This window comes from Linepithema humile, chromosome 1 (genome assembly GCF_040581485.1).
Source record: "Linepithema humile isolate Giens D197 chromosome 1, Lhum_UNIL_v1.0, whole genome shotgun sequence".
Taxonomy (NCBI): domain Eukaryota; kingdom Metazoa; phylum Arthropoda; class Insecta; order Hymenoptera; family Formicidae; genus Linepithema; species Linepithema humile.
The window spans coordinates 5,184,212-5,197,953 of record NC_090128.1 but is presented as its reverse complement, the minus strand read 5'-3'; the positions used below and the strand labels follow the sequence as shown (position 1 = coordinate 5,197,953).

The window sequence follows — 13,742 nt, the reverse complement described above, 5'->3', positions numbered from 1 at the left end:
TACTTCTGATAGCAGTGCTGGGGGAAGCAATCGAGTGGCTCCTTGCGTTGCTTGTTCCTACCGAATCCCGGAAACGAGCCCATGCCGTCGATGTAGCGGCCCTTGCTGTCTCTTCTGCCACCGACCGTGAGCTCGTCCACGTAGCTTACGAGGGCGTGCCAAGGACGTTTCTCCATAACCTCGTCGTTGCGTGCGGGAAGCGGATTTTCTTCCTGCAGCATAGCCACCTCCTCGTCCATCTTGCTAACGTCCTTGAGCACTTCCAGCTCAATGCCCTCCTCCGGATTGGTCTCGTTACTGTTGCCCTTCTCGGTCAGCTTCTTGTTCTCCTTCACCGTCTCCTGGCTGCTCTGACTGTAAGTGGTGAGGGTCGCCTGACGGTAGATCGGATCGTACGTGAAAACCGGCTGATTGAGGCTCTCCTGATACGATCTATTGTAAATATTGTCTTTGGGAAGGCTCAGCACGGTCTCCTGGATTGCGTACTTCTCCCGGTCAGACTTGTCCATCACCTCGCGCACGATCTGCTCCAGCCGTATGTTTCTCTCATTCTCGGAGTTCTCCTTACGGTGTTTCTGCTTGCGCACGATCGACCGTATGCGATCGAAGGAGCGCGCGAGCTTCGATTCCTCGCCGACCTCCTCCTTTTTTTGTTTTAATTCCTCGGAATTGAAGCTGTTGAGCAACAACGCCAAGAAAAGGTTGAGGACCATAAAGTTGCCCATCACGAGGGCCGGGAGAAAGATCGCGAAGCATGTGCCCGGCCCGTCGTCTCTCTCGGCGCGCATGCAGTCCCACAGCGGCTCGATCCACTCGCCGCACAGGATGCGGAATATCATCATGAACGAGTGGAAAAAGTCGTTGAAGTTCCAGCGCGGCACCGGATCCGGATAAAACTTGTCGAAGGTGTAGTCCTTGCTGAACAGCTGCATACCGATGACCGCAAATATGTAGATTACGATCACCAGCACGAAGGTCAGATTACCGAGGGCGCCGATCGTCGAGATGATGATACTGAGCAGGACCTTCATCGTCGTCCAGGATTGCGCGAGCTTCAGCACGCGTAGCAACCGGAGACCGCGTATTACCGACAGTCCGTCCACCAGCTCGAACGTGAGATCGATGAGCGACGCGGAGACGATGATCAGGTCAAAATTGTTCCAGCCGTTGTTGAAGAAGTCTTTGCTAAGCGCTAGAAGCTTTAGGAAGCATTCGAACGTGAAGATGCTGGTGAACACCTTGTTGCCGATGTTGAGCGTCTGTCGTACCGACTCGCTCATACCATGATGCTCCATTGCCAGGAAGCCGGTGTTCAGAACGATGCAGAGAGTGATCAGTAGCTCAAAGAGAGGATCTCTCACCACCTTGACATGGATTATTTACGGATTATTCAAGAAATGTATTCTTGTATGTATATACAAGCGTGCGTTCTCGTTTGAAAAATTTTCTTGTTTGAAATTAAAACTAACTATGAAAGTTAAATTTAACGATCAGAAATCGTTCGCCTTTTGTTTTATTTTACTAAAGAAATAAATGTTCAAAAATATCGCTGTTATTATTCAGAGACAATGCTCTCTTTATATTCTAAGAACTGAATTAACAAAACTAAATTAACAAAAGTGACAGGAGGACGAAATAAATGCCCTAATATGATTATACTCGAAAAACCGTTTCGCACCAGCGGAACCAGGTCAACGTTAAGCATGTTTTACTCCGGTCGCTGCTCGACAGTAATTAGTAGCCGTTTGTTCGGGTCAATTACGCCCGTAGCGCATAATTTATTTACAATCGAACTGTATGATACGTATCTTAGCGAATATTAGTAAGTTTACCTTATATAGGTGGTTCTGAAATCGTAGCCATCCTTCGTAATCTACGCAGCATTGAATACACTTATCGCAGTTTCTATCTGGAAGATCATCTGTAACATATTATTTGTCGAAAGTTTTAGTTTTTTATTTAAAATTTGCATACGCGAAAAATTTACAATAGAAAATATTTTAATAAGTAAACTAATAACGCGGTCTATGAACGAAATATACCTGTAAACAAATCTTAGTGCACTAATCCGATTGCAGCTAGTGTTATTTTAATGAAAAATACCGGGTCACATTCGAAAATGTGTGCTGCTTAAATATTCAACATAGAATGTATTAATTGAGCCGTTGATTTTAAAAGTGGTGCAAGTCCTATTTCGAGAAAATCGATAACATGGTATTTTTGAGTAAACTAAAATGCAAATCTTTTAATATTTCGTGGACAAGGAAAAATGGACTCACACTACTTTCAAAATAAAATAATTAATTAAATTATAAATCGTAATTTTGTAAGTGCAAGTTTTACTTGATTTTAAGTAAATAGCTATTATAGTTGTATTATAGTTTATATATAGTTGAGTAAAAGTGGACAAACTAGTTAGACAATATGTAAATTTCAACCCATGAATGTTAATTCATTTACAGTCGATATTGTTTCAACAAACAACGTCCATACATCAAGTATTGTCAATTGCGGCTTTGAGTATTTAATCTTGATCACATTTTGAATGAAATCATGAATACCGAAAAAGCTATGTTAATTAACTTCCAATTGGTTTCACGGTATTTCAATTAAAGGCAAGTTATTCGATAGCAAGTTCGGACATTTTGACTCGCTAATCCGTTTACATGCGGTATTGCTTCAATAAACAAATGCTTCAATCAACAGACGCGATCGTAGTGTTCGCTCACCTAAAACTACAATGTGCGACAGGTACTCTGACGGCAGCGCATACATATGTTTCTTGGTTTTGACCCCGTTGCACTTGAGCACGCGGATCTCACGGTTGCCAGTCTTCACCGACACGGTGACCGGCGCCGGCGGGCCGAGACGGGATTGTAGGGCTCCTGTATCCTGAGCCCGGCCGTGATCCCGCGGTGACCTTTCCTGGGACCGCTCGACCCGGTGCTCTCGCGACTCGCGCTTGTCGTGCTCTTCGGCGGACGTAACATCGTCGCCGTCGTGATCGTCCACCACCCCGGAGTCGTCCAGCGACGACTGCTGATTGCTGTTGTTGCTGGCCTGTCGGGAGTGCAACATGCCGCGGTTCGGTGCCAGCCGATGAATCGTGTTGGGCTCAGGCGGTCGAGGACTGACATTCTGCAGCGGCAGGTGGGAGGGTCGTACGTTCGAGTGTCTGGGACTCGGGCTCGGACTGGGTGTAATAGATCTACAACAGAACGCTCGTCACATTACAAGGTTTCATTGTCGTGAGAGAAAAAGCGTTCTTCTTGGCTTATTAAAAAAATGGATTTTATAAATTTTTTAAAAATTACGATAGACTGCACGGTGCTTTTGATTCTCTAACAATGTCATTTCAATGTCTATCAAAATAATAAATTGCAAACCTTCCTCAAACAAGTATCACATATCTTTTTTGATATTTAAAATCATGCTTGTGATCAGAAAAATTTAACGAAAATGCATATTATAAATATTGGCATTATTGGTGGCATCTGATGTTGACGTAGCACTTTTCTTTCGATTGTTTTTATGTAATATAATTTTTAGAAAAATACTACTGAAGCATAGTCGTGATTAATGAGTGCATATTTCAGTTTTATAGAGATCGGATATCACTGGACAAATCAGCGATTATTCGAAGCATTAAACTAATTAGTCTCGGCATTGTATGGAAGTGTAGATAGGTCCGATGCGAAATCGATGCTTACATTAATAAGCGACATTAACCCTGGGGACACAGGCACTTCCTGGTTGCATGTGTCACCCAGCTTTTCAGCTTGTAGATCGATATTGAAATGAAATTATTAGAGCGTCAAAAGCATTGTGCAGTCTATCGTAATTAAAAACGTTCTAAAACTATTGCCTTTTTATCTGCAACTTTTTTAATTAGAAATCTAGTTTTTTTCTTTTTAAAAAATTAAAACACACGAGTATGTATTATAAGTCGATTTCATCCTGAACAATCGAAATAAAAAAAGTTTCGGCAAATTAATTTTTACAGGCGTAAATAAATAATTGAATTTTTTATGAATCTACTTTTCAATTATTTTAAGTGTACTTCGATTCAATAAAATTGTAATATATTTTTAGTTACAAGAATACTTAAAGCTGAATGCGATCAAGTAACTAAAAAAATTACGCTTAATAAAATTGTCGCATTGGGCAAAAAAACTACTGCAAATCAAAGAATTTAGTAGATAAAGGTAGGTGGATAATAGTTCTGAGATACATCGCATAATGTTCGTCAGAATGCGCACTCCATACGGCTTTCCATTGTAAGATTGCAAAGCAAACTCGTTTTTCTTTTTTGCTTTTATTACTATACAGTTCCTTGAGAATGAGGGCGTTTATGATCTCTCTTTCTTTCTGTCTTTCTTTCCAGAATCAACATGCAGTTTAACGACTTCGTAGCAAGCTGCATACAGCACTGTAGGAATTACTTCTAGTTCTCTGTATGAAATAAATGTACGAGTACTTTTAGCGCGGAGATGCTGATAGGATTAAGATTGCTTTTGTTACATTTGCTAAAACTTTTCGCTTATGGAAGCAAATGTTTTTATTTCAAAAAAATATTCTAATGTCCTCATTCTTCTGTGGCGTTTTTTCCATTAAGAAAAACAAGAGCATTTATATTTCACGATGTATGTCTTTCAATTTCTTATTTATAAAAAGTTGAGATTTAAACTTTTTCAAATATTAAATAGTACTAATTTATTTTATATATTTTTATATAAAGTATATAATTCACGCAACTCAACTTTAAAAAAAAGATGTTCCAATTTTGAATATAAATAGATACTTTAACACGTTTTTAATCATTTTTGTCGAACTTGTTTTCTTGATTAAAACGATCGAAGGCTCCACTTTATGACCTAGTTTATTTGAGTACACGCGTGTCCCGCGACAATCTCGTGACAAATCGAGCCGCAGAAGAGTCGGTCGTAAATACAAATATAGAAACCTGCTGCGTGCACCACCATTTTTCTCTTGACCGGCGCTGCTTCTACCGCGTTTTCTTCTACGCGTCTTCTTTCTCGTATAACTGCTTAGCAGCACCCCTTTACGAGCATCTATCCTTTTCTGCTTGTTCTTCGTTAATGTCTTAATGTTGATCTTTGACGGATCGAAGCTGAATGTCGAGTCCTCACGATGATCCGTTAGATCTTTTCTTCGTTCCTGTGCACGCGAAATGTGCTCGGTAGAATATAAATAGCGTCAAGCAACACGCAATAAAAATAATTAATCAAGAGATTAGATTTTGCAAGTTTCAATTATCTTTAATTTATAAATATGTACCTCATTCGTAATCTCGGCTTCTTCTTCATAACTTAGCGCTACGACGGCCAGCATCAAGTTTAGTAGATAAAATGAACCGAAGAATACGACTACTGTGAAGAACGTGACACTAATGGGTCCGCATGCCGACAACACCTGCTCCGCGAAAGATTATTTATCATTTTTATAACTTATTCAAGGCTGTAAAGAATATATACAATAACATAACGTTTGCTTACATATGATTAGAAAATGTGAAATTTAAATACAAAAATTCTAAATAAAGCAAAAATTTGTAATTTAAATTTTATATTTATATTTAACGCGTCGATTTTTTTATGTAACATATTTGACATATTTCTTATTTCACATATGTTGTATATTAATACACGGTATAGTTTTAATTATTCTTAATAAACTTATTTTTTTGTTAATTTTTTAAAGACAATCATCTATTCTTATTATCAATGAAAAAAAAACTATTACAAGAAAAATTTTTAGAGAAACTTTTTATCTGAAGTTTTCAAAAACATGTTGAAGAAGTTGTCTGATAATACAAAAAAAAACTCACAATTTTTAATATGTCGTGAAACAAAGCATAAAAAAATGTTTTAAATATTGACCTTGTTATAGACGTCCTCCCAGTAATCCAAGGTAATCAGTTGAAAGGTGGTGAGCATTGACCACAGGAAATTATCGAAGTTGGTGTAACCGTGGTTTGGATTGGGTCCAACGCAGAGACAAGTGTAGCTCTCGTTGCAGTGCCTGGAAAATAGGTAAGTCCTATATTGTCGACATTGCAATATCCGTGATAGCTGTGAGATCGTTTCGAGTGTGTGTCCGTATTATCAAGTGCGGAAATATTACTTGCCGCGGCTTTTATCGCATCAGCCTTCTCCGCATGTTACTCTGCGCAACTATCGACTTCCTTGCTCCCGTTAGTCAAAAATAATTAACCCTTCATCATTTAAAGTGCTTGCAAAATGAAATCGTATAACCGCGTTTTCTTGTTATTACTCTGCAAGATTTCCTACTTTAAACGAAGAGGAAAATGTTGTTTTCGTATTACATGATTTACTTATTCTCTTTTACATACATATATTCTTTTCTCTAGTTTCTTTCTCATTTACTTATTCTCTTTTTCCTTTTTACAATATTTGGGTAGAAAATAACTTGTATTGTATATCTCTCTGCGTTGTACATAATAATTTTACAATTGCAGTACATAGTTATGAATTCTATATAAAAGGTCCGCGGGGAATAAACATTGCCCCCGAGGGCATAATATTGTCATACACTGCGCTCGGCTAAGCTGCTTACAGCAATGTCTCATCGAAAATGCAAAGAAACCGTCAGCTTCGGACGTATCGATCCAATAAAAAGCCTACTTTCCGCGAGACACAGCGCCGATACCGAAAGTGCGCCGTAAAGTTCGTGCGCCACGTAAAGCAGTAAAGCTTTTGCAAACTTATTTATACGAACCGTACGAATTCCGTCGCGCATACGTGCCGCCGGCGTAATCATTTGGGAAATGGATGCTTCGGGAAATCGATAAATATGGAGTAGCTCGTACGTTCGCTAGAGTGCATGAAATAAATTTGGGACAAATGATATTGCAATTGCACGCGCAATTAAGTATAACCGAATATCATAATGGAAATCTTGGGTCTCCATGATTAATTAGCAACTTAAAAAAATAATTACACAATATCGTCGGTAATTATCTGTAACAATTTGCCGACAATTTTCTATAATTGTCTATTATCAATAGGTAATTTACATCACGTAACGAGAACGAGCGTCACGTTTCTACTCAGATTTACAAATTGCTGGAAAAAATTATTTTGATCATAAATAATTTTGATTTAAGAAATTGTGATTTTTCATTTTAAATGTTAGATCATAATTATAAAATTTTTGTTTTTAATTTAATTTTTTCATTTATCATTATTCTTTTGATTGATTTTCTTTCTAAAAAAGATCCAAAAGTTCCAATAAGTTAAATTAAAGTTGGTTCTCTTCACGGAAATTTTATTTTATATTAGATAAATTTTTTATATAATGTCGAATGAAATTTCCGCCGGAAAGTCGAAGATTCGCGTGTCTCGAGTATCGAAAAGTGTGTGTGTGAATGTGACGTTGAGAAGTTTAGAAAGTCTTTTTACAGGATAGACATGTATCGGCTCGGGAAGGTATTACACAAATTCTCCATTTTTCCGGCTTCTTTTACAATCTCACGGGGGATGAGAATTCGAGTGGCACTTGTTTGGAGATGTGTTTATACAAGGTAACCGGTCGTCGGATTAGCTTATCTGAAGTGGGGATCGGATAAACAGAGAAACACTACTAACCTGGCACCGGTTACATTGCCGCAGATGATCGGCTCTTCGTCCTCGTTGAACGCCCAATTGGATGAGTTCCAAGTCCACCTGTTGGCGACACGAAAATTCTGTTAACGTACTTGCAACCTTCAAGCTCGTGATCTCCGGAGATTTAAAGTGAAAAAACTACATGTCCGCCACTTTTTCGTGTGCGTGTATATTCTCGCGAGGCAGTTAATTTATCAAATCACTTCTCTCTAATTTGCCGATGTCCAATCACGCTGTATCGCACAACCAGATCAAGTTAATTTTGAATGATGTCGCGCGAATAGCGCGACAATATAAATGTGTAAGAGAACGTAATAAAGTACAATTATTATTCAGTATTATTTATAGATTGCGATAAATTAGAGAAATAATTCAGACCTTTCAAACTGAATGTATGTTGGAACAAGTCAAATTGTTTCAACTAAATTCCGCGATCTAAAGGCTTGGAAACTGACATACGTAAAATAAGCTATGCAAAAATAAAAAGCTATGCAAAAATAAAAAACTTGATTACACAACGTTTCTTTTTACAAATTATTATTATTATTATTTAATGCTCGTATGTATTTACTATGTGGCTGACTTTATACGATTTTTTTATCGATTATTTTTAAATATCTATAATATATCAAATTATACAATCGCGCCATGAAGTGAGGCAATTCCTCACTTTCACTTAATGTCGCATTTAACGCTAAAACGCGAATCTAATTACCTGAACGACACGAGATGTGAATCATGCAACCACATTCGGCGGTAAATTAACGGTGGTGAGAGAATACGCATATTATCTTCTATGCGTGCTTTTGTCCGCGGCGCGTTTCCTTGTCATGAACGTATAACAGGATCATCGCGATACCTATTCACGACAGGAATACAACACATGTAGCTACCGACCATTCAGCTTTACGCGATGTGAAATGGTATATTCTATCGAGCGGAACAAACTACATTGTACTTTACTGTCATTTGCCAGAGAGCTACATTACAGAGAAGAGATGCAATCTTTTCTTTAATAAAAACTGAATTTGCATAACCTTACATCGCAATAATTTTTTTATCAATCTTTTAACATCTTTAAATTAAATACAAAGATTCAGTTTAAATAACATTGTTTATTTAAAACAAATCTTATCAGCCACGTGTAAATTGTTCTTCCTATCCAATTCTCATGGAAGAAGTGCTTTCCGAATGCTTCTTTGTCGGCGCTTTAAGTGCGATACAGCGCGTCCGCGCGTCACGCATCGCGAGCTGGCAGGACGCGGATGTGCCGGCAAGTGAATGCGGATCGATGTTGTCGGACTAGAAAGCGCGGACAATGAGATCCGCCGGCGGATAGCTTCCTAAGCACGCGGCGAGTGGCCCGTTTGGCATCGCGACCGGAAACCCGATAGCGATGCTCGTAAACGCGCACCGCACGCCGAGGGAGCGGAAACGAATGCTCGTTGAGGCGCGGTGCACCGCGGCGACCGCGCAATGACGTATTATGACACGGATATACTACTAGCACATCTCGTGCTTTCGTGCTTATCATTTTAATCTCTTCGGCTTAGTTAAACTTTTATTTATTTATTTTTTTTATATTTATTTTTATAATATTATATAAAATATATCAAATAAATTATAATATTGATTTGTACAATATATGTAATTTATTTTATTTATTTAAATAATTTCTGACTGCGCAAGTAATGACAGTTCGTATAGAGTCAGCCACATAGTAAATACATTCGAGCGTAATTCTCTGTTTACATGCAAACAATTTTTTAGAGACAATTTATGCATATAATATTTTTTTTAGATATTAAGCGTAAAAAAATATATTTATTTTTTATTTTTTAGTTATTTATGATAATTGTTTAGAGACAAAAAGCTCATTTCTATGCTTTGCTTAAAAGTTTCAATACAATTCCTCGTTAATACTGTTGGTTTTTGGATTCGAAATGTCTGAATTCACCACGTTCGTGGGAATTGTCGTCGATTATGGTCCAACGATTAAGCGGGGCTTTAAGCGTTCATATACATTTACATATCTGTGGCAATACACAGAATGCTTATCTTGATTGCTCGGAATGGGCCTTCCACCCCTTCAAATAAACATTCCCTTTCTCGCACGATATGAGAAAGGCCGATAAGTAGTCAACATAGTGAAACGGAGTAAAATTTAATCTTTTGTTTATATATATTATTAACCAGAATTTATTTCAAATAATAATTAGTAAATAATAAATGAGTTTGAACATATAATGATAGAAAGTATTTCAAAATGTTTTACACATATAATAAAATGTGTTTCACAGAGACATTTAATTTATCAGATTTCAATATATTGATTAAATCGTACAATATGGCAGAAAATGTTGCAAAAACACGATATGTTAGTTAGTGATTTGAAAGATTACTCTTATAATATTTTTCAATCTCATCGTTTATTGAAAATCCACGAATATCGTGGAAAAAAACTCTTGATATTGTAAAGTCGATATTATTTAAAACAAAAAAATATATTTACTCGATTTTGCTTTGACTCTCAAAACTCCTGTAAGACAGATATGTGCATAAAAATTTACATAAGAATACATCATATGAAAAAAATCGATGACCTTCTTGCGTTTAAATATGCTACTCTATTTAGAGCTCATTAAGATTGGAGAAATACGGCTCCATAAGTTGCCATGTGAACGGATCGTGTTCAGACATATTTACTGCGCACGGCTGACTCCTCGCAGGCTATAACTACTTGCGCTTAGTCAGAATTATTCATTACACGTATTCTACATTTTCTTAATGATAACAACGAGCATATTTAATGATTGCAAATATATCAAGATTTTGAAACTTAAAACAAGATTTCATATGCAAGCGAATATTTTAAAATCACTTACTCGATCCAATCGATTTGCGTGACGTTCGGTTCTTGTTGCTTCACACACTTATTTCTAAGTTCACCCATATAAACCTGCAAAGCGAACAGTGCAAAAACCATCAGGCAGAAAATCGTCAGCGTCATTACTTCGGCGAGTTGCTTGAAGCTGTGCAACAGTGCGTTAATGATAGTCTTTAGACCTGCAACACACAACAGAAATACGGATTACAATTTTTAATACTTTCCGTTAGATTTCGTTTCTTATTTAACGAGTAGGCCTTAAATTTATAGAAACTATTTTACAAACTAAATTAAATTGACAAAATATTTGATATAAACGATTAAACATTTACGAAACACGATTATCTCCCTTTTTAATTTTTATCAAAGAGTGCAAGAGTAGCGGTAATTCTTGTACTCTCGCGTGATAATGAGTCTAATATTAGCCGTGAAAGAGCAATTGTGATATAAATCGCGACTATTTTTAGAAAATTTGCGAATGGTGAGCAAGCCATTATTATTATTAATCCTAGCCATTAACTACGAGAACCAAATTGCAGCTGCTGCGGCTTCGCTTTTCTATACAGCCTCAGTGATACTGCAGTGGTTTCAGTTGAAAAACGTCCTATTGACCTACTGCCTAAGATGCACCATTCACCGGTTCCATTCGAACGTATCGTTAGCGAAGCATTCATTCATCCGTTTTTAACAATTTCTTCGAAGCACGAACAAGTCGCTCCGCAGTATTTCCATTGTGTTCTCGAAACCGCCATCGGTTCTTGTGGATCTCGAAAGCGGGGTCTCGTGCGTATTAAGCTTGCGAAGCTTATCTCTTATCGGTGACATTTATCTGAACTACGTTATACATGCCAGACACGTAAAACGTGTACACTTGATTCCGAGCGTTTCTTTACACGACAAAATGTGACCCGTAAAGGTTTTGCTTAGGAAACTTAGAACTTATGATACTTCGCGATTGCGCGGATAAATGCGATTTTATTTGTAGATTTTAATTTATAAAAATGAAAGTCTTGTATGATAATTCTAATTCTAACAATAAATCTTAATATTGCATAATAATAAAATGAAATGTAGATTTTCCTTAATTTTTTTTTGTTAATTTTTTATCAATTATTACGTCGGTGGAATTGCATTTAGACTTAATTTGTAGTAAATATGTTTAAAAACAAATTTTTTGATCTATTTTTTATTAAACTCAAATATCGAAACGCATAAAAAAGCTTTTTGCAGTCGAGCCAACAAATCGCGCGATGAACAGTTAGCAAAAACCGATTTCCATGAAACTTTTCGTTTTCGAAATACAATCGGCCGGTGTATATTCACGCGATGCGCAACTTTTGCGACACGTGCGCGCGCGCGCGGCACATGCCAAATCGATATATGGAAACAGAGCGTCAAGATAAATTGCGATACTGTTCATTGAATGCGTGATGGACGCGAAATGGAACGGTCACGATGATATCCGAACTAATTCTCGGCGGTCTTCGAAACTGAGGAAAGACGACACGCTTATCCACATTCCCAGTGAGTTAGTCGAAGTTCGCTGTATTTACTGTATAGCCTTGTCATCTCTTTTGTGGAAACTTAAATCCGTTTCTGCCATCTCAACCGTCTCTATGCCGCTTTATGTTTTGTCCCAGTGGTCAGCGACGGATCATTCTTGTTGCCTTCCATTGTGTCTTTTGATCTCTTTAATTTGGCTAAACTCGCTCTGGGACCGAGCTTCCTTCGTACGAACTGCTCACATTTCCGCGCTTTCGGGCATGCTTTGTTATACCTCGCGTAAAGTCCAGTTACGCTCGGTTTCAAGCCGTTACATGCGTCGATGCCGATACACTTCGCACACGTTGCGCCAGTGTTAGCTTTTCATTTTGCACGTGCTTTATTTTGATAATGTTTACACAGTTGTTAGTTTTCTTTTGCCCTAGGTATAGGTCCATCGTTGAACGGATAAATTTCAATATCACTAAATAACACAATAATTAATGCAATGAGAAGACAAAGTAGACACGTAAAAAAATATATTAAAAAATTAGTAGAAAAGAATTTCGTACACGTTGCACCAGTGTTTTTTTTTCATTTTGCATGTTCTTTATCTTGATAATCTCCTCGATCGTTAATTTTTCCACTGAATCTAGGTCAATTGTTAAATATATAAAATTTCATATTGGTAAATATATTAAATTTCTTGAATTAATATAAAAGTTAATAAAAAAATATTATTTAAAGTAAATTAAAGAAAAATTTTTTGAGAGATATATATATGTATATACGTATATATGTATATATAAAACATATGTGCATATATATATATATATGTACATTTTTGATAGTTTATAATTACTGATAATATTGCTGTAAATTACATAATTTATAATTTGATTTAAAAGCAGCATATTTATGGCAATATAATTTAACAAAAGATTCGAAGCTTCAATATTCAGATATATCAGGCATAAAGTCGGTATTCAGATGATTTTTAATCCCAAAAATCGCTCTTCAAAAATACCATCGTCGAGAGGATGTGAGTAAGATAAATGAACCTTCCCCTACCTTATGTAAATTCAATCCTGTCCATAAATTCCTCGGGTCGGTAAATCAAAGATAAAAATCGAGCTATTTAAAATGTCCGTGCCGTATTCTCGCTTCGTACGCATTACCATATACCTTCGACGCACATTACATGTGCGCGTCAAATACATTACGGTTGGTCGTTAGTAGCTGTTACTATGACATAATTAATCGAGGATTGTATTATAAGTCTATATTATCTGACGTAATTAATCGAGCATTGTAAGTTTGTATTGTCTGACATAATTAATCGAGAATTACAAGACTGTGATGAAGCGCGAAAGCACATAAGGCGATGTCGCAATTCTCTTTAACACGTGGCAAATATTTTTTTATACTACATTCCCGAGTCGAAATTTAAATACCGTATTTTAGATACTAGTGATTCTGTGAGAGATTTGAGTGCGCTTTGAATATTGCAAGAGATAAAAGATTAACTGAAATAATTCATAAAGGACTTGGTTTTGGCAAACCAATGTTTTCGTGCAGATATTAACCGTAAAACTTATAACAGCAAAAATCCACCGACGTTATATATGCGGAATATTGCGAATTTTGTTAGAGAATATTATAAAATATTTTATTAAAGATCAAGTTATTAATCTAATATTATTTTGTAAAAATAACGATATTAATAA

General features: G+C 36.8%; 1 protein-coding gene and 1 long non-coding RNA gene across 3 annotated transcripts in view; one reads left to right on the top strand and one right to left on the bottom strand.

Annotated features, from left to right (window-relative positions):
• Positions 1-7,645, top strand: part of LOC105679782 (uncharacterized) — a 28,793-nt gene extending 21,148 nt beyond the window's left edge. Inside the window, exons 4-5 of the long non-coding RNA XR_001101894.2 lie at positions 5,911-6,053; positions 7,445-7,645. This is a non-coding gene — a long non-coding RNA (uncharacterized lncRNA). The remainder of the gene's footprint in view (positions 1-5,910; positions 6,054-7,444) is intronic.
• The window catches only part of LOC105679779 (Na channel protein 60E), a 70,434-nt gene that overhangs the window by 19,221 nt on the left and 37,471 nt on the right, over positions 1-13,742 (bottom strand). For both annotated transcript variants that reach the window (XM_067361268.1, XM_012380027.2), the window contains exons 4-11: positions 10,532-10,712; positions 7,629-7,706; positions 5,901-6,042; positions 5,299-5,433; positions 4,964-5,178; positions 2,730-3,208; positions 1,833-1,921; positions 4-1,364 (exon numbers count right to left, since the gene is read on the bottom strand). In XM_067361268.1, coding sequence (XP_067217369.1) covers positions 4-1,364; positions 1,833-1,921; positions 2,730-3,208; positions 4,964-5,178; positions 5,299-5,433; positions 5,901-6,042; positions 7,629-7,706; positions 10,532-10,712 — 2,680 coding nt within the window. The remainder of the gene's footprint in view (positions 1-3; positions 1,365-1,832; positions 1,922-2,729; positions 3,209-4,963; positions 5,179-5,298; positions 5,434-5,900; positions 6,043-7,628; positions 7,707-10,531; positions 10,713-13,742) is intronic.